This window comes from Apostichopus japonicus, chromosome 10 (genome assembly GCF_037975245.1).
Source record: "Apostichopus japonicus isolate 1M-3 chromosome 10, ASM3797524v1, whole genome shotgun sequence".
Classification (NCBI taxonomy): domain Eukaryota; kingdom Metazoa; phylum Echinodermata; class Holothuroidea; order Aspidochirotida; family Stichopodidae; genus Apostichopus; species Apostichopus japonicus.
In genome coordinates, this window is record NC_092570.1 from 17,538,909 (window position 1) to 17,564,155 (window position 25,247).

Here is a 25,247-nt window from a genome sequence, read left to right on the forward strand (position 1 = left end):
GCTGACTGAAACGTTAAGCACATACAGCATGCCTTGCCAGACTTAGGCTACTTCATATCCAATTCAAATGGTATGTTCCTTGTGTGGCAACGGACTAAAATAGCTCTTAGTACCGCTTTATTTTGGCAAACTGGGCCGCACCTGACCAACGACCTGCTGTTGATTTCAAACCTTTGATTCCGAGGACTTTCAAGCAATAGGTGTGTGTATTCACACAAAAACATAATGTCAATACAGTACAGTTGATAATTAATGGGGATAATAAGCCTACCTGACAGCATCATTAGTGCCGATAAATTCTAAGCAGTTAGCTCGTTTTTTTGTAATGATGTAAAATAGATTGATTTTTTTCTTTTCTTGAGACATCTCACGGGCCGCAAAAAAAATCACTGGCGGGCCGCATGTAGCCCGCGGGCCGTAGGTTGCCCACCCCAGCTGTATACGGTACCGGTATAGTCTTGCAACGATGCCCGAACCTTACATGGCGCGATAGGTATTAAAATGCACGGTAGGTAATTTCCGCATGACTCTTAACTACAGAGGAATGCCCTCTAGTAATGCTACTTCTCCATATGTGTTCTGCTGATGCGATCCGTAAACTTCTGGGATCTTCCTGGAGGGTTGAGCCATCGGACTCACCAGATCCCTACCCACCCGATGCCACTCAGAATACTTGAAAGCTTATTTGGACCAAGGAACTTGTTATCAAAATTACATAAAATAACTTCAGCAGTTCCGAAAACTGAAGCTAAATCTGATAAAGTGTTTGACGTCTTAAGAAGCCTCGCGTGACCCACCGACACTTTTCCTGGCTCACAATTTGCGGACATGGGCGTCAGCAGGTTTCAGAAAGTGAGGGGGACACTATACTATCTAAGCGGAGCGCCACCATTGGTTGGCGCGTAGCGTACCAGAAAATTTTGGGTACATAAGACCCCCTAGATCGCAGGAGACGGCCTTCCTGAGTCGTTTTTAGTTACATCAGAACCAGATCTGTGAGGAGAAATTTTGTCTCACAAAACTAAATTCCGACAGAAAGTACTGGTAGAAAGATGCCGTTCTGACACCAAGGGAGACGAATTACACAGCGTCCATCTCAAACGAAATATTGAAAAAGTGGCGCCGTCACCTCCGGGATGAGTGGAGTGGTATATATAATACATGCATGTAGGTGCGAGACGTCAGTTGTTATGTGCCCAGGTACTTTAATAATAATAATCAGAAAAAGGCACCGCGCGCAGAGCGTGTGTAGCGCCTATAGCCGGCACTCAACAATAAAGATCTACCATATCCGGCGAATACATGTAGCCTTAATTACTTAACCCCTACACCCCTGTTCGTCCGTCCAGTCCAAGGGACTGGAGGTAGTGATATGAACATAGTAACTCATCACCATCTACCTGTATGGCTTACCTAATCCCTTGGAACCCATACAAACAACATGTGTGCAAGATTCAATACACTTTCGAATGGTCTCCCCCCCCCCCCCCCGAACGAATTAAATGGGCAGATTTAGGATATTGGGAGAATGGGAGATAAATGACGGTGCAAGTGATAGATAGCAGGGGCCCAGGGAGTCCAGATTTCTTGACCTTAAATAGAAAATCGCGCATATGCATGTGATTTTTTTTAATAACTACTCTGAAAAGTGGGTGGGACAAATGATATGATATCCCCTCCACTTTTGAAAGTGGGGGGGACATGTCCCCCACCTGTTGACGCCCATGTTTGCGGACCGTCGTTTTACACACAACAAAGACATGCGATTCCGCAAGACTGCCTGCATATATCCCTATACCGTGTATTGTGTGTGTGTGTGTGCGTGTGTATGTGTGTTTGGTTTCTTAAATCGACGTGTTTGTGTCCATGAAAACAATAACAATAAATTTGGAAATTAGTCTTTGTAAATTTATTGTTGTAGTTTCTGCAATGTGTTCACAGCTTCAAAATCTTTGAAGTGCCCTATATATAGCTAATTCACCGAGCATGATACCCTATAATATAGAACAGGAAGTAAAAAGGAACTTCATGAAATTATTATTAGATGTAATCTTATCTAAACATGATCTTTCAGAGAAGTATTACCGTGCGTAATAGCCATTACCAAGAAACGCTTTTCAAGGATGCTATTATAAGCAGACAAAACCAGAAAAAACCACAGTCATGTCCTTCCGTCATCAGAGAAGAATGTTTGATTTTATGGATTGATAGAGAAATACAGAAAGTATATAACATATCATACAATGTGGCCTCATCCTGTGACGCCAAAGAAAGGAGCATTTAATAAGGGGTTAATCAACGGTCTAGCGTGCTTTACTCACAGGATTAATGCACGATCGGGGATAATGCAAGCAATGCACGAGGGCGGAGCCCGAGTGCATCCAGCGATAGCATTAACACCCGGAGTGCATTAATCATGTGAGTAACGCACGCTTGACCGTTGATTAACCCCGTTCATTCATACACTACCATTTGTGTGGGGGAAAAATCATAAAACAAAACATTTTTGGTTACATATATAACCAAAGATTTATTAAAGTGATGCCCCGTAATTTTACCGTGCTTTTCTCACAGGATTAACCACGGTCAGCTGACCTGAATGGACCAATAGGATTTAGGAATCTTTACTAAGTATGAATGAATAGTACAATACCAATGGTATCTGGTATTAATAGTCTTTCCTTTTGTGACGTTGCAGACGGAAACGAATGACTTAGCATACGGAAATTATTTTAGGGTTGAACGAGTTCGACTGACTTGCCCTTATATGGGATTTTGCTTTGTTGTAGCCTAACAACAATACTGCGATACCGAATGTCTGTCATTAATATAGCACAGTATTATAGACTAGTTAACCACATATCAACTGGTATGTTAACGTTATTCAACTGACTGCACAACATTCTGCCAAAACATAGTCCTGCACAATAAAGGGACTAAACACAGGCAAGTAGGCTAAGTAGCTAGGTCGTGACAACAACAAAAAATGGTGAGTAAAGGGTACGTGCCCCTTCAGTGCAGAGACTACCGTTCCTTCGTCTATACCACCAGCATGTGTACATGTTCACGCGTTACATGCATGACATCCGTAAATTATTGGCGCACTTCCAACTCAACAGTTTAGCCTTGTGCATCCTGACTTCCTGAGTTACCATTGTAGCTACTATATATATATATATATATATATATATATATATATATATATATATATATATATATATATATATCGCATGTTGTCGTCAGTCGTTATCCATGCACACTCATACATCGAATGCACGTTCTCTCAACCGATAGAAATAAAGAAGAAAATTAATAACCGATGTAAAGTCACAGATATCAAGTTGTATAACGAGCATTACGAACATAAGGCATGTATGTAACCTTAACTATGGTAACTTGTAATATATACTTGAACGGGGACGGTGGAAGGCCGGGATGTTGTCCCCAACTTTCCGTTCTTGCGTGTAACAATCTAACACACCATCGATAGTTTAGGAGGAGTTTGTGATACAATATTGAGCTAAAAATATACATTTGATATTTAACCAGTGGCGTAGGAAGGTACTTTTGAGTGGGGGGGGGGCTGAAGACTGATGGCCCGCCTGGGGGAGGGGTCTAAGGGGAGGGGGTGTCCCCCTCCCCTTTGGATTTTTTTGCATTTCCAGGTGGCCTCAGATGCAATTTGGTGCAATATAGCACACTTCAACACCCACTCCATTTTGTAAACTTAATTTTGTATTTTCACCTAGCCTTAGATGCAATTTGGTGCTCCAAATGAGATTTTTTTTCTCATTTGGAAATGAAAAAGGGGTTTTCTGACTTGCGAACCGGGGGGGGGGGCGGAATGATACTTCCGCCCCTCCACATTTTTCACTGGGGGGCTGGCGCCCCCAGCCCCCCCCCGGTTCCTACGCCCTTGTATTTAACCACTTGATCTTTTACCTCGGTTGCCATGGCAACCACATATTTTGGTACTACTTGACATTTCCATGATACCTGTGAAGGTTCTATCTCAATTCCATGTTTCTCGTGAAGTTATTGCTAAACTATGATTCCAACTAAATTTGACCTCTGACCTTTTACCTTAAGTGTTTACTCTGCGGTACCTTCCCATCAAGTTTGAAGAAAATCGGCCAAGACGTTTAGGAGATTTTAACACAAAATTGGACACCCACAAACACACAAACACACACACGGAAACATTTTGACCCCTCCCTCAGTCATGGACTCCCGTTCACCCTGGGTTATCCCACCATGGGTGTCCCTCCCCCCCCCCCCCCCCGAGAGTAGCTACTCGGGAAAAATTAAACATTACCATGGCAACTGTTGCTATGACAATGCCAAGGAAGTACATTATCTCATCCTATGAGATAATAACAAATTGCCCCGTTCTTGGAAACTTCAGAGAAAAATGTGCCCCTTTGTTAGATGGCATTCATATATGGAATTTGTTGGGCAGTGGTAACAATAAGATAAAAAAAAAATAGTGGCACTTTCTAAGAATAAAAAGTAAAAGGGGAACGGCCAGTATTTCCAACTTCTAAATATAGCAAATGATTCGACGAAAAAAACTGCTTAGTGTGCTTTGTATCTTTGAAGATTGATCGCACCTAATATTATATAGGCTTCTAGCATGTTCCTTGAATACGACCTCAGTTTAAACTTACATATGTCTATACTATTATAGCCTACTTGTCCTTTTCCCGGAATCAGTTTAAGTAATTCGAAATCTAGGTAATAGCTCCGTCTCCGGTAAATTTGGAGTTTATCCCTTCGCCCTGTGCATACTGTTATCCGCGCTACTTGGTGTTACGTTACTCTGTGTGTAGTAAACAGTTCATCCTGATGTGGACTGACACTTTGAACTTGTCTATTGCTTCTTTTCTACGGAAGCTTGAGAGTGCCATCAACATAAGAAAACTTTGCCCCAATAAGTCAACCTTTTTCAGTGAATTGGTTAGATAACAAGATAAATATCTTATCAAAAATCAGAAACTGCTGGATTGCTCAGTTGCTTTAACTGAGCAATTGAACATGTTTTGACAAAATGTTTAATTGAAAACTAATCATATCTCGTCAATTCAACATTTTTCTGCAAAATGTTTAATTGTTCACTTCACTCCATCTGAGCAATTGAATAATTTTTCTGCAAAATGTTTAAATTGACAACTTATTGTATGTCGTTAATGCAACATTTTTCTGCAAAATGTTAAATTGTTCACTTCCTTCCAAGTGAGCAAGTGAAACATTTTCTGCAAAATGTTTAATTAAAAATGTGTGTATGCGCGGTAGATGATTCATGCGTATAGTAAAGTACGGTAAATATATATGAAAAGCAACATGGTGTATGAAGGCCAGAACGATACCGTTAAAATTCTTCTGACCTGCAGAGGGTCATTCACGTGTAGCCACCGCCAAAATGGGGCAACGAGGAGAAGAAATAAAGACATTAAGCCTTCAAGTATAAAATGTTACTGATCAAGGGCGTAGGAACCGGGGGCTGTGAAAAATATGGAGGGGTGGAAGTATCATTCCGTCCCCCCCCCCCCCGCTTCGCAAGTCAGAAAACCCCTTTATCATTTCTCAATAAATGATAACAACATTCGTCCTTTTAGCAGAAAACATTTTGGCAGAAAAAAATCTCATTTGGAGCACCAAATTGCATCTAAGGCCAGGCGAAAATGCAAAATTATTTACAAAATGGAGTGGGTGTTGAAGTGTGCTATATTGCACCAAATTGAATCTGAGGCCACCTGGAAATGCAACAAAAGACCCCCTCCCCTTAGACCCCCACCCCAGGCCGGCCATCAGTCTTCAGCCCCCACTGAAAAGTACCTTCCTAGGCCACTGTTACTGATATAAAAGATACAAATATAAAAGAAAATTGTTCAATTGCTCAGTTGGAATGAAGTGACCAACATTTTTCTGAATTTTGATAAGATATTATCTTGTTATCTAAACAATTAATTTAAAAATGTCAACTTATGGGGCAAAGTTTTTCTTATGTTAAGGCACTTTTAAGCTTCCGTACTATTCTGGATATTTGAGACATTCATACCGTGGACGTAGTTTGGTGATTTGCGTTTCACATGAAAGGTGCATTGATCTGTATATAAACAGCACACATCGGTCTTCCTTGTAACAATTTCTCACGGAAGGTAACTGCCTGGTTGGTCAAACAAAGCTATGGTAAATATTTGTTGTTATTGTTGGACATGACAGGAGGGTGGAACGTTACTTAACAGTGTATATACGAGGTATACAAAAGCGTGAGTGTCTCAAACTGAAGAGGGACCAATCTATCGGCATTCACTCCCTTCAATACCATATTCATCATACGGGTAAGTTTCACTTGTTCTATGAGAATATATTTGCTATTTTATTTACCACTGAATATTTACGAGTTCGGATGGGTGTGCTTGCGGGTCACGAAGGAACTTAGTGGTTGTCGCGGTTTCGGTCGGAAGGGGGATGCATGATACTAGTAAATAGTTATCGTAGGCATTTTGGGCAAGCATGATTATTTGTGAGTGAATATTGAGTATCTTTCAATATGAGACTTTTTCCATAGTGGCTTAGAGCCAGGTTAGTAAAATTATTGCATCGGTAGATTGGCATACCGTCTTAATGGCTAAGGGCAGTGGCGTAGCTACGGGGGGGCCTGGGGGGGCCGAGGCCCCCCCATGAAATCGGCTGGCCCCCCCACTGGCCCCCCCCACTGGGAATGGGGTAAAAAAAAAAACACTCATCAGTGCGATTCGCTAATATTTTTTGTTCAATAATTTGGGAAATAGAGTTACACAATTTTCTCGTCTGCATCTGGCAGAATAAGAATAATACAATATCTGTAGTAATCATGAGAATGGTCACACAGCATGGCATGGCAATGGTCGATGCGACGATTGCGACCATACACCACGAACCTTGTTGTGCTTCCACCTACCACATCAATCTATCAAAAGATTGGCTCCGTTTGTACTGAGCCGAGGTATCAGGTATTCATGGGCGGCGATCAAGGAGAGGGACGGGGGGGACATGTCCCCCCAATATTTTAGGTGGGGGATATAGTATCTTATATCCCCCCCCCAATATTTGGTGGCATAGTTTTTTTTTAAGCATATGTTTTGTATTTTTTTATGATATCGCTAGTAATTTCAAAATAGAAAATGCTTAGATGCAACTTACAAGGCCTGGGAAGTGCCATTTCCAGCGATCTGGGAGGCATTTTCGGCCAAAATTTTCTTTTGCGCTTCGCGCCAACTTATGGTGGCGCTACGCTTAGAAAGTCTGGGTACAAGCTCTGCCCCTCCCTTGGCAAATTCCTCGCAAAGCGCCTGTCTAACCGTGTCACAATTTGTTACTATATATGACCGAAAGTAGTTTTTACTTTTTTTTCTCGAAATGAATAGCTAGACGGACCGCATCCGTAATGAAATTTGGTTTGCATCTTGTGTATGAGTGTAAGTACGTACAATCATACATAGAATCTACATCGATATGGGTTCACTGGGTTTCCATTTAGCCTGTTTCCTACAAGATTTCTAACCGCAGGTGTGTAGCCAAGGGAGGGGGGGGTGAAGGGGTGGAGACCGCCCTCCCCCTCGAGCATATTTTTTTGGTATTTTCGATGATATCGAAGTTTTAGTAGCCGTTATAAGAGGTTTTAATATTTGTACACCAATAATTTAACTGTGTCTGAAATTTCGAAAATTCCTTGACCAACATTCTTCATCATAGTATACTTCCCTCTACACTCGTACAATTTTGACCGGTCTGTTAGTGGTTGAGGGGGGTTTTCTATATTGGTTGTCCATAGATGAAATTTAGTGCAACATTATGGGTATGTTTTGAAGTGAATTTATTATTCAAATTCTGAACAAATAATGGGCTTAAAACCTTGAAAAGTGGGGCTGACGGGTATTGTGGGGCGTTACGTAGAATTACCTACAAATGCAATGAGGTCGAACATGATGTGTGACTGGTGACAATCGGCTTGACAAAAGGTTATGAATGAAAAAAAAAACTATTAGGAAAAACTTGGTTCTCAGGCAAAAGTGTACATCTGGTTGGTCATTTTCAAGCCCGAGAAGTGCCATTTCCGGTCATCTGGGGGGCTATCAAAACCAGAAATTTTCTTGTACGCTGCGCGCCAACCAATGGTGGCGCTCCGCTTTGACAGTAATTCGCCTGCATCCAAGCAGATGTCCCCCCCCCCCCCAATATTTGAAACAGATCGCCGCCCCTGCAGGTATTCATATATTGCCTCGAGTCAAATGAATATATTTCATTGAATATTCCGCAAAACAACTTTTTTATGGCCACGAAACTGTCGAAACAGGATTTTCCACTACTGGTAGAGATATAAAATATTGGGAATTCTGAAATTCCTGCAAATGATGCCAACTTCCCTCAAGTTAAAAGTCTGGGTGAGTTGGCAAGGCCAGTCAGCATGAAAGAGAAAAAACTTTTTTTGCATTTCTGTCACCAAAGTTGCACATCTTTTTGGTTGCTATTTTGCCTCACAGGTGCCATCTCCTGCGATCTGGGGGGTGCTGAAATCTCAAATTTTCTCTGTACGCTCCGCGCCAACCATGGTGGCGCTCCGCTTAGATACTAACCTCCGGCCCCCCCCACTAGAAAGAACGGCCCCCCCATGGCCCCCCCACTCAAAAAATCCTAGCTACGCCACTGGCTAAGGGTGTCGAATTCACCGTCAGGTTCACATTTTGTTCGAGGTCTCTTGTGTCATGACCCCAGCCCCGCCGGTAATTGGATCACTATGAACCGGTACCAACTCATGCCTCATTGCGCCTCTGCTGAGAATTCCAGATGACAGGAGAATGGGCAGCATATGAGTCGGGCATAGATCATTTCGTTAAATCAGTATTTCACTTAGAAACATATATGAAGTCAAATAATGGCCATTAATATTTCAGTTTACGGCTACTCTCGAAGTTTAGTACTCTAATCCTTCTGGCACCAAATTCGACGCCGAAAGCTGCATAAATTAACTTCTATGATTGCACAATAGAAGTGCAGAAATATGAAATAGTCTATAGCTAATATATAGCTTTGAAGGGTTTTCTTTATAGAAATCTGAGATAAAAGAATGAAAAAAGGCTAAGTAGGCCTTTATAAATATTTAGTACTTAGCATCCTCAACAAAATATAGGTTATCACTTTAGCGTTCCATTGAAAACTTAATATATGAGGTAAACTGACATTACCACATTAGAAAACTTAATGATGAAAACTTGAATGGTCAGAAGTACGGGCACTGCCGTGCAGTATCATGAACTTTTCCTTCAAAAATTACTTTTATGTCGATTTTAATTCTCTTGAAATGGCAAGTGGGGTGGGCGGGGGTGTGGGGGGGGGGGTCGGCACTCTTCTTGTTATCAGTTTGTCTATTTATTAATGTTGTACATAGGCGTAGGAATCATAGGGGGAGGGGAAAGGTAGGGGACAGAGAGGGCAGTTGCCCCTACTTTGGAAAGTGGGAGTGGGACAGGAGAATTTTTCTGCTCACTCATTATTCTAATTAGAAATTTTGTAATTTAAGATGTATACTCCTCAGCATTGAAGGATCCATATATTAGTAAAAAGAGTGCCAGGCAATCAAAATTAATGATCGTATATCAGTTCCATATGAAATTCAAACATTTGATGTATAGATATAGGGGAGGGAGGCATGGGATTCTAACTCCCCCCCCCCCGAATGATTTAGATAGGGTCAGAGGTGAGTTCAGGGTTTTACAGAGACTCATAATCACCCTCCTCGAAATAATCTTACTAGTACTCGGGTACTTTGGAAGCCGCCTACAGTAACTTATTATTATATTTATATTATTGTATTATTGTAATATTAATTACGGTTATACTACACGTATACTCGCGCTTAGAGGCTTGTACAGCTGTAGTCATATTCATGGCAAGTAAGGGGAATTATATCATCCCTACTTATGCTGCTGTATAAAAGATATGGAATCATTGTAAGAAGGTATTCCCCTTCCGGTAAGGTCACAGTCATCCCTTCAAAGATGGTAGAAAGACGATAAGTTTAGGTCCCCGGTTCGAGTCACTCCAAGATTAATGTATGTCGTTCAGTTACCGAGTTGTTGACAATTGACACATTTATAATCATGAATGTTAAATATGAATGTCAGAGACTGACTTTGGTCAGTTTGCGGCTTTGATAAGCCAATGAGGCTTCTTCGCGAGTTCCTACTTGCAGGACGATCTAACATACATACACACACACACCCACACATATATATATATATACATACACACACACACATATACATACATACAAGTTATAACTGATTTGGAAAGAACGACAAATCTACAGGAAGAACAGGAAGTAGTTCACGCCAGACATTTGTATTCATAATTCAACCAACTAATATCTTTACTGGTTGTCTACCGCCACAATATACCGTTTGTATCCATTCTCCACATAGTACGTAAATAAATGTGTGTCGTCTCATAGCAGCTGATTCTGTTTGACTATATATATCGGAGTCACTCTGTGTGCTTGTGGGATTTGTTTTTTTTTTTTTTGGGGGGGGGGGGCAATTGGACATACAGGATTAAATTTAGTGTGTAACATTATTTGCATATTATATGCAAATACATCCGGTGGGAACACAGATTCAAATACCAACCCTTTTTCTTTCTTCTTTCTGAATTCCAATTAACATTCAATGATTTATATTGTTATAACACTGTAGCAAGGGCATACATATGGCAGTTTAGTCACTCTATACACAAGCGGGAAGTACATCTTACGCACGAAGTGACGAGAAGAGTGAAAATGTACGATAATATAATTAGTAATGTTCAGTGGACGCGGGCAAGGGGAGGAGCGTGGCCCGAACTAGACATCGACATTCGGAATCAACCCCTTCTCCCGGCCCAGCTAAGTCACCTTTCCGTAACGGTTCATGCAGTGCTGGTCGAGGAATTTAGAATCCAACTCTCCCCCCCCCCCCTCCATAGACCCCCAAATCCACGTAGAATACACCGTTTTGATTCGGTTTCATTTTTAAAGACTATATAGACTACTAATCCGCCGTGCAATGTGAGCTTGCATGGTTTCGTTATTATTCTGTGTATAAATAGCTAGAAAAGATTTTGGTTACGTTGAAGGTTATGATATATTTAGTCTCCATTGAACCCACACCCACGTAGAATACACTGATCCGGTTTCATTTTTAAAGAAAAAAATAGTGCTACAATACTGCACAGTGAAGAAAACCCCCCATAGCTACCACTGTTATTAAATAAAAGGCAACGTTTTTTACTAAATATGCAAGACTATGATAACATGTTTCAAGATATAACAAGTAACAGATTTCAACATTTTGTCACCATGGCAACTTTCCATTACGCATGGTAATTTTGACACGTATTTCCTTTACGATTTAATATGCAGAAATGTCTTTCTCGTGCCGTCACTGATATTTTGTGATTAGAATACACTACAAACATACTCATTGCCCAGCCCTCCCCATCCGCCCCCTCCTCTTTCAAACACGGGAAATTTCATGCTTCAAATAATTCTGACATCCTACCCTTGAGATACCCATAAGGAGTTAATGGTACAGACTATGGCAGACGTAGGCTACACATGATTTTAAAGGCGACGAGGGTTCATCTGATAAGGTAGGAGCATGAACGGCTATTAAGTGGCGTCCTAGGCCCGGAGGAGAGGAGATGCTATGTCCGATCCTCCCTCCCCCTCCCAATCACCCTTGCAGTAACAATTTCAGCTAACTGATTGTAAACATCTGTAATAGTTTGAATTAACGTTTTCTGCGTATCTCTCGCGCAAACAATACTGAGGCATTCATGTTTCTTAGTCTTCTCTCTGCTGTACTTTATGTGAATCATTTCATAAATTCATTCTTGTTCGATTCTAGATACGTCGTCAACAGCTTTACTTGAAATCCATACTTTGTCATGCCTTTGGCTAACATGCTGGTATGCTTTTCCCTTTCTGACCTTGCAGAGATCTCTGTTGTTTTTCAACGACATAATGATGAGGGTTTTCTGCTTCTTCTTCTTCTTTGGTACTTCATTGGTCAATTCCCAGCTGTATACAAATGAGTCATGTGAATTAAGAAACTATTCAGAACGTGAGTGACGTGAACCTCTTTAAATATTTAAAAAGATATTAATATTTCATATTCAATAAACAAAATATTCTTTGTAAAATGGTTATAGTTTTGTTCATCATTTTATTTTGTTTTACTTTAAAGTAGGCTATACAGTGTTTGAAATAAATATCGTTAGTAAGCAATATTAATATCGCTGCAAATTTCGCTTTATACAGTCATTTATGAAATATATAGCCAAAATAATACTTTACTTTTGTAGTAACCACAAGAAAGAAGAAGACTGGGATGTTAGTTGACTTTAATTTGATTTTATTTAGGTGATTCACCTACGTACAAGGTGGCATACTATATATTTATATTCACTCAAATCGGTGGCGCTCTACTCTTTTACAATAGTAACAAATACTACACATATTTTCCCTATCTTGTCTTCAACTAGACTGTTTTGATCAGTCGTTCTGTGATAACATATTATATGCCGCTATGGTATACATGTATGTACAGTTCAAGTCGCTGAAAAATGAAAATGTAAATGTGTAATTAGTTAGAATATGATGAAAAGTGGTAATACTTCCAGCCTCCACCTGGATTCGAATCCGGGCCTCTCATGATATAGCTACGCCTTCCTCCAGAGATTACAACCGTTTGCCTATATTATGTTTTTTTTCAGGACGTGAAGGGCTCACTCTAGCTAAAGAGGACGTGGAAGAAAAAGCTCAATTAGGCGACAACGTCACACTGCGTTGCCAGTTTCATAATTACTGTACAATCCAATGGTATCACAAAGGAAATGTGATGCAGCCGTCTGCCGATGGTCGAGTCCAATTCTTGGATGGAGATCAATATTTACAAATAAATGACGTCATTCCGGAGGATATTGGTGAATATTCATGTACTGTATTCAACTACACAAATCAAGTTACCTATCAAGGCTTCCTCACGATAGAAGGGATTAGTAAGTAACTACGGTATTTTTATTTTTTTATCTAGCTCTCGAGCGCCACCTCGGAGAGAAATAGGAAATGCGCTGAACATAAAAGCATCCAATATAATTAAAGTAATTTAAAACGTGCCAATAGAAAGAAAAGAAACAAGACGTTACTTGAGTAGGTCCATTTAGGGACTTTTCCCAACAACGGTGGACTAAGTTCAGTCAGTACTTTAATTATGGTATCGTTCTTAGATTATCCATGATTAGGATAAATCATATATATATATATGATATATAACTTCACTGAAGGACGACCTTACAAGTACAACGCTAGTCTGTGACTATCTCGCTTTTAGTGGAGTTGACTTTATTACTGGTGTGAGAGAAGTTTGTCTGTTTTCGTTTTTCCGTTTCTCTCTCTATTCTTTCTTTCATTTTGGTCTTTTTGTTGTTGTTCGGTGTCCAATACGTATGCAGCAACTTGCCGCTTTAGACCAAGATTTGACCAACGTTCGAAGTCTAATCTTAAACAGTATTGTTTTATTTGCCATTTTCTATCCAGAATTTACCGAGTTGGCTATTACACATCACTACTTAGATACGCATACCAGTATAAATGAAGACGTAACTCTTTCGTGTGATGTGATAAACCAAGATCAAGTAACTTGGTACCACAACGGAAAACTTATCACTTCAGAGCGGGAAAACTACTATATACAGAGCAGTAACAGCAACCACCGGCTTGTAATACAACTGATCAATTTAAAGCACCAGGGAGCATACACTTGCGTTGCATCGAACTCTACCCATAATGTCTCGCGAACAGGTCATGTGTCAGTTTGTGAGTATATTTAACAGTATGGTAGCATACTCCAAATAATTGCCCTTTTGGCTTATATACACTAAAGCGTTAAAGTAATGTGGTCTATAAGTCCTTGTAGAAGTTTTCACTAGCTAAACCCCACCCATCACTGGATAGGTGACAAAAACTGGGCATTCATGGCACCATCAGGTTTCAGCATCATAACCGTAATTATTTTCGCTATATGAGCGCCTGAAGTTTTCGTCACATGTAAACAAACCTCTTCACTCAGTAGTAAACAATTTTCTTTTGCTGCTCCTGGCTACAAACAAAACATATCAAATAAGATTTTCTATTGATGCTTTTCGGCACGTTTCCATAGATAGGAGAACACTCGGGCGGATTGATATAGACTCTATATTGGGTATGTCACTATACTGCTATGTGTATACTGTTCATGGTACAGGTGTCGTACACAGTGGTGTAGTGTCGTACCACAATAATTAATAGCCCCATTGACGTACAAACTAAGTTCGTCACTTTCCAAGGCCGCTAGAGCATTTTAGAATGTCCTACTCTGACCACATGGTAGCTGATGGTTGGCTATCACAGAACTTTCAAGTTTTGCCACCATGGCCGTTTTGCTTTTGAGCTAGAAGAGGTCAAAGTTTAACATAATCCCTCTCTGCAGAATCCGTCAGAATGGCTTCACCCAGGACTTTCGGATATGCCTTATATCACCTTCAATCCATCAGATTTTTAGACCACCCCTACTTTATTTTGATCTTCTTCAACAGCCAAGCATTCAATGGAATTTCCATGCCCCCCCCCCCCCATAAAGTCACTCCAGTATGTCCAGCGACGTAGACAGGAATTTGAAAGGGGGGAGCACTTTTTGCGATTGATATGGATTTTCAAAGTTGTAGGCACGACTATCTGAGCGGAGCGCCACCATCGGTTGGCGCGGAGCGTACAAGAAAATTTTTGGTTTTACAAACCCCCCAGATGGCCGGAAACGGCCCTTCCCTAGTGTTCATTCTGGTTCCCTGGCCTCTTGCTAACTTGAGACACCTCATTCAATATCACTTTTAAACCCAAAAAACAAACGAGTTAAAATAGTACGTAATTCAATAATACATAATGTATTAAAATTAGCAAGTTACACAAGGGCGGCGGAAGCACTTTTAATCTGGGGGGGGGGGGGGGCACCGACGTCAAAGGGCACTTTGCAGAAATTCGATTGGACTGATGCAGCCTGATATTTAGTACCCTTAAAAATCTTATTGTATTATCTTATTTGCGTATACACATCACTCCATCAACGCCCCCCCCCCCCCCGTCTTAGTAGTCTTACTTTTCAACTTCTGATACTTGTAGATACAAAGATAGGCCAGAAATGTCTTTGATACAACCATAGCCAGTATTTGTCTTTGATACAACTGTAGCTAGTAAATGTTTATCGAAAAGGCTGTTTTGGAACTTGGAACGCCGATGGTGACAACAACAACAGGCAACAAAGTGCTGCAGCTCTATACATATAAAGTCTGTTAATCAACGATAGGCTTACTTGACTGTGGAATGTTCTCAACTGAAATTTTATCTGCGTAAACGGGTTCTTAAGTAGATGTTAAAAAACTGACAAGATCGTATCCTAGTCTTTTTCGGCGGGTAGAGTATTGAATGAAACGGCACGCGATATGAATGACAGCCTAGATGACAGAAGAATAGGTCACCTAATTTAGCTATAATCTTGCTACGTTCATTTCAATAGTTTTTCCTGTCTAGACTCTTAAACTCGTCCAGCAAGCTTATGGATCTGAATTATGGGTGTTTTAATAAAAAAGATAACTTGGCCAAAAAAGTGTAGGCCCGGGCCTACAGTGCTACATACTGGCTACGCCCCTGATAGCTCTAAATTAGGATTAAATCTCTTACTGAAATATCGGTGACCTAATAAGGTGATCAAGAGTACAAGTTTTATGTAGAAAAAGCAGTGGCGTAGAAAGGTACTTTTGAGTGGGGGGGGGGGCTGATGACTGATGGCCGGCCTGGGGGAGGGGTCTAAGGGGAGGGGGTGTCCCCCTCCCCTTTGGATTTTTTTTGCATTCCCAGGTGGCCTCAGATGCAATTTGGTGCAATATAGCACACTTCAACACCCAATCCATTTTGTAAATAATTTTGCATTTTCACCTGGCCTTATAGATGCAATTTGAGAAAAAGGGCACATTTTTAACCTGAGGAAAAGTAGGGGGGCACTTGCCCCCTGTGCCCCCCGGTTCCGCCGCCCTTGAAGGTACATGTACAGAGTAGTCTTACTTTTCAACTTCTGATACTTGTAGATACAAAGATAGTCCAGAAATGTCTTTGATACAACTGTAACTAGTAAATGTTTAAGTTAGCCTAATAAGAGAAGGCGAGAGCTATCCGACGATTGCCTTCTGATACAAATTTCTCAAGTGTTTTCTCAACTGAAATATTATCTGCGTAAACGGGTTCACATGTTAAAAAACTGACAAGATCGGATCCTATAGTCTTTTTCGGCTGGTAGAGTGTTGAATGAAACTATCGTGCTACATACTGGCTACGCCCTGATCATATGATATCAGTATCAGCAGATTTTGTTTCCTGTTTAAATTCTTTTACATGTTCTTTTACATAACATATCAGAAAGACAAACATAGTGCTCTTTTACAAGTTTTCCAGTAGGATGATTCTTGTTTACTGTCCAATGTCTGGACTTTAATACATTTGACGAACTTAACTGATGGACAATATAAACTTTCATATTTTGTAATACAGCCAGATATGCAGTGGCAAGGGCGTAGGAACCGGGGGGCTGGGGGCGCCAGCCCCCCCAGTGAAAAATGTGGAGGGGCGGAAGTATCATTCCGCCCCCCCCCCCCCGCTTCGCAAGTCAGAAAACCCCTTTTTCATTTCCAAATGAGAAAAAAATCTCATTTGGAGCACCAAATTGCATCTAAGGCCAGGTGAAAATACAAAATTAAGTTTACAAAATGGAGTGGGTGTTGAAGTGTGCTATATTGCACCAAACTGCATCTGAGGCCACCTGGAAATGCACAAAATTTCAAAGGGGGAGGGGGACACCCCCTTAGACCCCTCCCCCAGGCCGGCCATCAGTCTTCAGCCCCCCCCCCCCCCCACTCAAAAGTACCTTCCTACGCCACTGTGCAGTGGCCTAAAACAAATATCGTTTTCGCAGTGTATTAGCAGTGTAATAATTATTATTTATAGGAAGTGCGTATCACGTACGATTGCTAGCTTAGCTTCATAACATGCTGTTCGTGCAACAACTTAGGACGACTCATTGAACGAACGTTGTCGACGTTGTTGTGCATACAGTTCGTGACATTCCATAGAGTGCGGTTAGGTAGGCAGTATGTATTTTATAACGCAGTGGCCAACTGTAGGCTTGTAATTGGCTATAAGCTAAATTTAGCTAATTGCATCTGCCAAACTAAGTAAGTAGTTGAATCAGTAGGCGTGAATGTTACTACGATTACAATCGAGTTAACGGAGCTGACGAGTATTCAAGATCAAAAGAGCACTGACAAAATACCATGCTAAAAAAACGACAGTTTAAAAAAAAAAATCGACACTGAAAGGGGGGGGGGGGAGCGGTCGCTCCCCCTGCTCCCCCCTGGCTACGTCCCTGAGTAGGTCTATTTTCCGACAATGGTTACTTTTTCAGGCGGACGTACACTAGTCTAATTGTGGTATGATACCTACACAGAACATCGCTCACCAACCTTTCAACTTATCGTCCGTAGTTTATTCCATTTCCAGGACTTGTGATACCTATACCTGTCGTAACTCCGTCATGCTCATAATATTCCAGTCTCGATAGTTAGACTAGAGCTCAAAGTGGATCGAGTTCTTCGGATATCTTGCCCCACCTCTGTCCGGGGTGACTTTTTTTTTTTAGAAAGTGAAGAAGTATACTGAACGTTATCAAATTGATATCCTCAACTAATTACAAGCGTGGTCTTTGAGGTCGTTTTCTTTCATTTATAGCTAGGAGAAGGGGTGGGCTCGACCGGGATTGGTCATTGGAAGTTTCAAGTTGGGTAATGTGAGCCAATGATATTGGGCCACATTACTCTCCTGTGTAAGTTAAACTCCACCCCAGCACACACCTTATTGTACTTACATCTCAATAATTGTGTCTGTTGGCAGTTTTCAGTCGTGACCTTAATCTGACATTTTCGTATTTGTGACGTCATAACACGCAAACATCTCGTAAACCACGTGACCATTAGAACAAAGTAATCGAATTATACTCTGCCTCTTTCACTTACATTAGTCAGTGATGATTGTGGTCATTACTCGAAAATCCCTGTGATTACACTCTCCTTCTCGAGCCTCCCGCTCCCGATACAAATAGTACATTTCGTCCTCTTCAATAATCAACAAATGGCCTACTTATAAAGCTTGATTTCATTAATTTATGATGAATTTTGTCCCCCTTGCTACAGCCTGTTTTGATACCGAGGATGTTATACTCGTAAACTGTTCAACCGGCTTTAACGTTACTGCAGTACTAGGTTCTGATCTGACCATGGAATGTACCTTTTATTTGGGATATAGTAGCACTCTTGCGGATGCCTCTTGGTACAAAGTCAACGAATCGGCCACCCAGGATTTTTTTGACCGTTCCTCATGGTATAGACCCGATATTCTGGATTTAGAAGGTGCGAAGGTCAATTTTACGCATGTTGAAACACAGATAGCAGAAGAAGGTGATTGCCTTAGGTATGTAGGACCTATACTCAGATATGTTCGATTTAAAGTCTATATGGGACCAGGCTCTACAAATTATGCAATATGCTAAATAGGTTCCTTAGCCTGTAACTTCTGCCCAGTCTTCTGGCAGGTCTGACGAGAGTGGGGATGAGGGGCCCGCTTGAAATCTACATTCGCCTAATACGCCTAATTCATTCAGTTATTACTATGATTATTATTACATAAAATAGGGTTTGAACCGAATTTGTTATATACGGTAGTCTATGTATATCTAACTCTGGGTAAACTATGGGGTGCCACCCAAAAAGGTCACAAAAATGTTCGGTTGGTCACAGGATTTCAAGATGTCGAAAATTGCATCGGATTCTGGGCGTAAGGCGTCTGGTAGGCTGTGACACAGCCCTCATTGAAGATCCTGCAAGGTATTGTGCCAGTCTTCCCTCACCCAAACATTTATTCTCTCAGGCACAAGCTTGACTACACGTTTCATCGTTTCTAACAAGTTCTATCTTTTGTTAACATCAGGACGAAAATTTACGCAACCATTGGAATGTACATAACGAACGTAACGAAGGAGGTGTTTGGACACTACATTGCGTTTGCTCACAAGGATTCGAATTGGAAAGTGAACTTGTTCTACATCTCTGAGGGTAAGGGGAACTGCGACTACCAGTTGCTAAGCATCAGGGGGGGGGGGTGGTCTATATGTTACTATGGTAGTTACTATGCAACGGGGTGGGTGAGTGAGTCCAGCTACGCCCTAACTACAAGGCTAGAAATGTATGGAAACGATATGTGTCATCAAAATGTTGTGGTTAAGGTTAAAGTATGAAAACTTTGTAAACATAGTAACTCCATGACATCAAGCTTGGAAGAACTTCATACGTAAATACATTTTGTAAGTGTTGAAACCTATTGCACTGTATGGATGTCAAAGGTCAGTCGAGGTCAAAATATATCAATCTTGTCAACATTTCTGAACTTCATGCTTTGTACGTAGATCCGCCTTAGTAAAAAATAGAAACGAGTTGAACTTGATGGCCGTCAAAGGTCATTTCAGGTCACTACTACAAAAAAAACTTGAAAACATGTTAACTTCAAATGTAAAGCTCGAATGCACATCATACTTGGAATGTCAGTTCACCTGATAGCAAGGGCGTAGGAACCGTGAAAAATATGAGGGGGGCGGAAGTATCGTTCCGCCCCCCGCTCCGCAAGTCAGAAAACCCCTTTTTCATTTCCAAATGAGAAAAAAATCTCATTTGAAGCACCAAATTGCATCTAAGGCCAGGTGAAAATGCAAAATTCTTTACAAAATGGAGTGGGTGTTGAAGTGTGCTATATTGCACCAAATTGCATCTGAGGCCACCTGGAAATGCAAAAAAATTCCAAAGGGGAGGGGGACACCCCCTCCCCTTAGACCCCTCCCCCAGGCCGGCCATCAGTCTTCAGCCCCCCCACTCAAAAGTACCTTCCTACGCCACTGCCTGATAGTGAAAACTTGGATAATCCACATATATGGTCTTTATATATACGCCAGTGAGTAAGCGAGCGCCATTCGTTTATGTGAAGGTTGAAGAACATTTGAGGTCCAAAGGGATGATATTATGGAGTACTTTGTAATACGATAGCTGCAAAAGGTAAGATGGGGTGAACTTCATACTTGCATCCATTGCTGACAATTAGAGTCAAAACTTTAAAAAATCTTGGGTGTGGTATTACATAATTTAAAACTTTTATGTAAGAAGAAAATGTTCAGCAAGGTTTGTTTTCTAGTGAACGAGTGTTATTATCACACACTTTGTAATTTTAATTAAATGTGATTGCTTTCTCCCTGCAGAACCAGACACCCCCATCATCATTAAAGTTGCAGTTGTTGTATCCACGGCAGTAATCTGCTTTCTAATCTTCACTTTCATTTTCTTCATATGGAAGATATTTCATCTTGACATCAAACTTTTCTTCAGGGATGTAAACCATTACTTCAATGGATGGAAAGAAGAGACAGGTGAGATTGTACAGTTAATATCATGTTCTTGTTTAAAGTCAGTTACATGTTTCATCCGAAGTAAGATATTGTGTTGGGTGGTACATGTTTAAAGGAACACTTGGGTGAGTTACTCATTTAAATGAATAATTGGGTTTGTACTTCAATTGATAAAACACTTAGATGGGTTACTGTTTTAAAAGAATAATTAGTGTGTTAGCCTACTCTATTAAAGCATAATTAATCATCATTAAAGGAATACTTGGGTATGTTACTCACTTAACGTAGCCTACTACAGGGGTGTGTTAATCATTTAGAGGAATACTTGGATATGTTACTCATTATATAGGAATACTTGGGTGTGTAACTCACATACTCTGGTTTAAATATATCTTTTGCTATATATAGATGGAAAGCTGTATGATGTATACGTAGCATGCAGCGAGAATGATGTCCAGTTTGTTGTGAAAACTTTTCTACCACTGCTAAAGGAGGAAGGCTACACCACTTGTTTACCAGTAATTGACTTTTTACCTGGAGATAGTAAGTCACAAAATACTCTTCTCAGTTATGTAGCCAAAAATGATGAGAAAATATTAGCCATCATATATATATATTGAAGGCTTAAACTAAAGGACACCCCCACCCCCAACCTCCACACAGGACATATTGTAACTACAATTACAAGTCAGCATGTCAGGCAAAATACCAGGTAAATTATTATTCATTTTACCTGACATCTGATATTTTACCACGATATCTATGCTCATTAGCCCTACCAATTTTAACTTACCAACGTCCTCTCGTTCAGGAAGGCTAGGCCTCGAAACATCTCGTGAGGAAGTGTGGTAGGATTAGCCTAACTCGAGATTAATGCATTGCTCAGTAGACGACTATGTAAGAATACCTTTGGTGTGCAAGCTTCCTTGTGCACATAGCTGGAAATGTTTTTCAACCACAACTATATGCTCTTGATCTAATTTCATTCGTCCTCAGGCAGCCATGAATCAATTTGGAAAAGCTTGAAGGCCAGTAGATGTTGTCTATTGATCGTTTCCAGGGGAATGTTGTCATGCAACGATATCATTCGGACGGAGATGCAAGCAGCGACATACATTTTCTCGGACCGTAAACACGGTGTGATTCCAGTTTTATTCGATGAAGTACCTGATGCTGTTTTGAATCAGTCTCACGTGCTAAAACACTTTGTAAGCAACAATCCCAAACTGATATTAAAGAAAGAAGATTATCTTAATGTAAGAACTCTTAGAAAATCATCTGTGTTTAAAAGAATGAGACTAGCCTTTCCATATCCTTCAGAGAAAACTTTCGCTAGAAAAGTTGAAGCTAGTCTAGCTCAGCAAGAAATCCAACCAACCGTGGAAGAACCCCAAATTGTAATGAATTCCCTCCAGATCGAAAATATCCCGAAAGTACCTCACATTTTGAGCCATAATAATAATGATTGCCAGATGTTTGTTTAGATGAATGCTTTCTGTTTTATATCACATGAGTGATAAGATGGGTGCAGCGATGATTAGCAGGCGTGCGTGGATCCAGAGTACGTGTGTCAGGGTGGAGCCTGGGTGTACATGGGTTTTTCAACCTCAGATAGATTGTTATTGTAACTAGACATTAACTTATAGTACAACAAATGCCACAGAATGCATTAGTTAAGTTCTAAGATTTTAAAGTATTTCTTGGGCTGCAAATGCCCCAAACGCCCTATACATGGGAATCACCTTCAAAAAAAATATTCCAGGGGGAGTCACACCCTTTTCTTTATATAACCCCGGATTCGCCCGCCCCTGATTAGGGTGTTCATCCATTTATATATATATATATATATATATATATATATATATATATATATATATATATATATATATATATATATATATATATATATCTATCTATCTATATATATATATATATATATATATATATATATATATATATATCCTTCAACGAAGTTTTATAATAGCCGTTATAAGAGGTTGTAATATTTGTGCACCAATAAATTAACTGTGTCTGAATTTTTGAAAATTTCCTGACCAACATTCTTCATCATACTTCCCTCTATTTGTAGCAGTTTTGACCTGTCTGCTAGGGGTTGCAGGAGGTTTTTCTATATTGGTTGTCCATAGATTGAATTTTGTGCAACATTTCGTATATGTTTTGAAGTGATTTTCTTCACGAGAAATTTGAATTTTCAAATTCTGAACAAATAATGGGCTTTAAACCTTGAAAAGTGGGGCTTTCGGATATTGTGGGCCGTGACGTAGAATCACCTACAAAAGCAATGATCCACAGGACATGCAATGAGGTCGAACATGATGTGTGACTGGTGACGATCTTCAAAAAGGTTATGGATGATAAAAAACTATTGGGAAATACTTGGTTCTCAGGCAAAAGTGTACATCTGGTTGGTCATTTTCAATCCCGAGAAGTGCCATTTCCGGTGATCTAGGTGGTATCAAAACCAAAACTTTTCTTGTACGCTCCGCGCCAACTGATGGTGGCGCTCCGCTTAGATGGTAATTCGCGCCCCCGGGTTAGAAAATTCTGGATACACCCCTGTATATATATATATATATATATATATATATATATATATATATATATATATATATATATATATATATATATATATATGAACTCCTGCCGCTGCTCGTTCGGTTAATGTTATTGTCTAGATACCCTGGAAATCATACACGCAATACAGTGTTGGATGAGAAAATTGGGCAATGGAGTTTGACTATATTCTTTCACTGGGGCTCTGCTGAGTAGGCCTATATGTTTCGCCTATTCAGAGACGTCTTTAATCTTCTTATAAACTATAGGCTGTGAACTCCTGCCGCTGTTCGTTCGGTTAATGTTATTGCCTTGATACCGTGTAAATCATACACGCAATACAGTGTTGGATGAGAACCAATACATGCATTCATAGACCTACTAATGTGCGTTTGTCCGTAAACCTAACACATTTGCCTCTGCAGGGAAAGAGACTGTGCAAAATCTGTTACATCGAAAAATTGAAAACAAGTTCGTTCGCCATGGCTACAATACAGCGATAATGAATGGGATGCCGTTACCCTTCCCTCTCTCGATCCCTCCTTAGTATGTGAGACAGTGGTCAGATGCTGAGGTACTCTCTGATCTGTCCGGGGACGTTAAGCGGCGCAATTTTCTGAACGCTAATTGACAAGAGAATTAGGTATGATGTATTGGCGATCCTCACATGAATGGGGTTTCCAATTCCTCTGGGATTTACTCATCATCATCATCATCATCATCATCATCATCATCATCATCATCATCATCATCATCATCATCATCATCATCATCATCATCATCATCATCATCATCATCATCATCATCATCATCATCATCATCATCATCATCATCATCATCATCATCATCATCATCATCATCATCATCATCATCATCATCATCATCATCATCATCATCATCATCATCATCATCATCATCATCATCATCACAGAGCAATGATAGGTAATAAAGTACATGTATGAGTAATTAAATGACTCTTACCCAATGAGTTATGCCCCCTTGAAAGTGTTCCATAGTAGCGCTACTTCTCCATATGTATTTTACTGATGCGATCCGTAAACTTCTGGGATCTTCCTTGAGGACTGAGCCATCGGACTCATCAGATCCCTACCCACCTCAGAAGCCATGCCACTTTGAATACTTGCAATTAAGCTTGTTTGGACAAAGGACTTGATATCAAATTAAAAAATAAACAGTTCCTTAAACTGAAGCAAAAGTTGCTCAAGATTTCGACGTTTTAAAATAGGCTCGCGACCCACGATTTTTTTTTCCTGACTCACAGTTTGGCGGCCGTCGTTTTACACAAAGTACTAAAGACATGCAATTCTGCAAAACTGCCTGCACATCATCCTTACCGAGTATTTTGTGTGTCCATGGAAACTGGAAGGGAGGGGGTGGGGGTGCGTGCCCCTGTGCAGAAACTACCGTGTACTTCCTTCGCCTATATGTCACCATCATGTGTATATGTCCAAACGTTACATGACAGCAGTATTGTTTCCTTCTTGCCTCTTCGTGCTCCTCATTAAATTGTTGGCTCCTCTCCAACTCAGAATACATGGCTACGGAATTCCTGACTACATATGTGTAGTTTAGCCTTTGGTGCATCCTGAGTTACCATTGTAACTATATATATATATATATATATATATATATATATATATATATATATATATATATATATATATATATATATATATATATATATATATATCGCATGCTGTCAGCAGTCGTTATCCATGCACTCGCATACATCGAATGCATGTTCTCTCAACCGAATAAGTAGAAAATGAATTACCGAAGTAAAGTCACAGATATCACTTTGTATAACGAGCATCACGAACATAAGGCATGTAAACTTAACTTTATTATCTTTTATTATTTTGAACGGGGACGGTGGAGCGGCAGGGGTGTTGTCCCCAACTTCTGCTCTTACGTGTAACAATCTAACACACCAACGGTTCAGCCTATAATGGTAGACGTTAGTTGAAGCATTCAAAATTGCAATAACAAAATGCTCTGTACCTGCAAAATTCAGAGAAAATAGGGGTTTTTTTTTTGTTTCTTTTGTTG

General features: G+C 40.2%; 1 protein-coding gene across 1 annotated transcript; it reads left to right on the forward strand.

Moving 5' to 3' along the window:
- Positions 1 to 6,099: 6,099 nt before the first annotated feature.
- LOC139974833 (interleukin-1 receptor-like 1) lies at positions 6,100 to 24,003 on the forward strand. Its single transcript, XM_071982296.1, has 9 exons — positions 6,100 to 6,341; positions 12,014 to 12,140; positions 12,793 to 13,077; positions 13,616 to 13,894; positions 18,349 to 18,625; positions 19,142 to 19,266; positions 20,457 to 20,624; positions 21,012 to 21,146; positions 21,600 to 24,003. The coding sequence occupies exons 2-9, from the start codon at positions 12,041 to 12,043 to the stop codon at positions 22,085 to 22,087; spliced, it is 1,857 nt and encodes a 618-aa protein (XP_071838397.1). The 5' UTR covers positions 6,100 to 6,341; positions 12,014 to 12,040; the 3' UTR covers positions 22,088 to 24,003.
- Positions 24,004 to 25,247: the final 1,244 nt, after the last annotated feature.

Bases quoted from the DNA above. Each gene is read 5' to 3' on its own strand.
- LOC139974833 (XM_071982296.1), top strand. From the start codon at position 12,041: ATGATGAGGGTTTTCTGCTTCTTCTTCTTCTTTGGTACTTCATTGGTC. The intron at 19,267-20,456 runs GTAAGGGGAACT...TTCTCCCTGCAG, and splicing joins CTTGTTCTACATCTCTGAGG to AACCAGACACCCCCATCATC. The intron at 21,147-21,599 runs GTAAGTCACAAA...ATTCGTCCTCAG, and splicing joins TGACTTTTTACCTGGAGATA to GCAGCCATGAATCAATTTGG.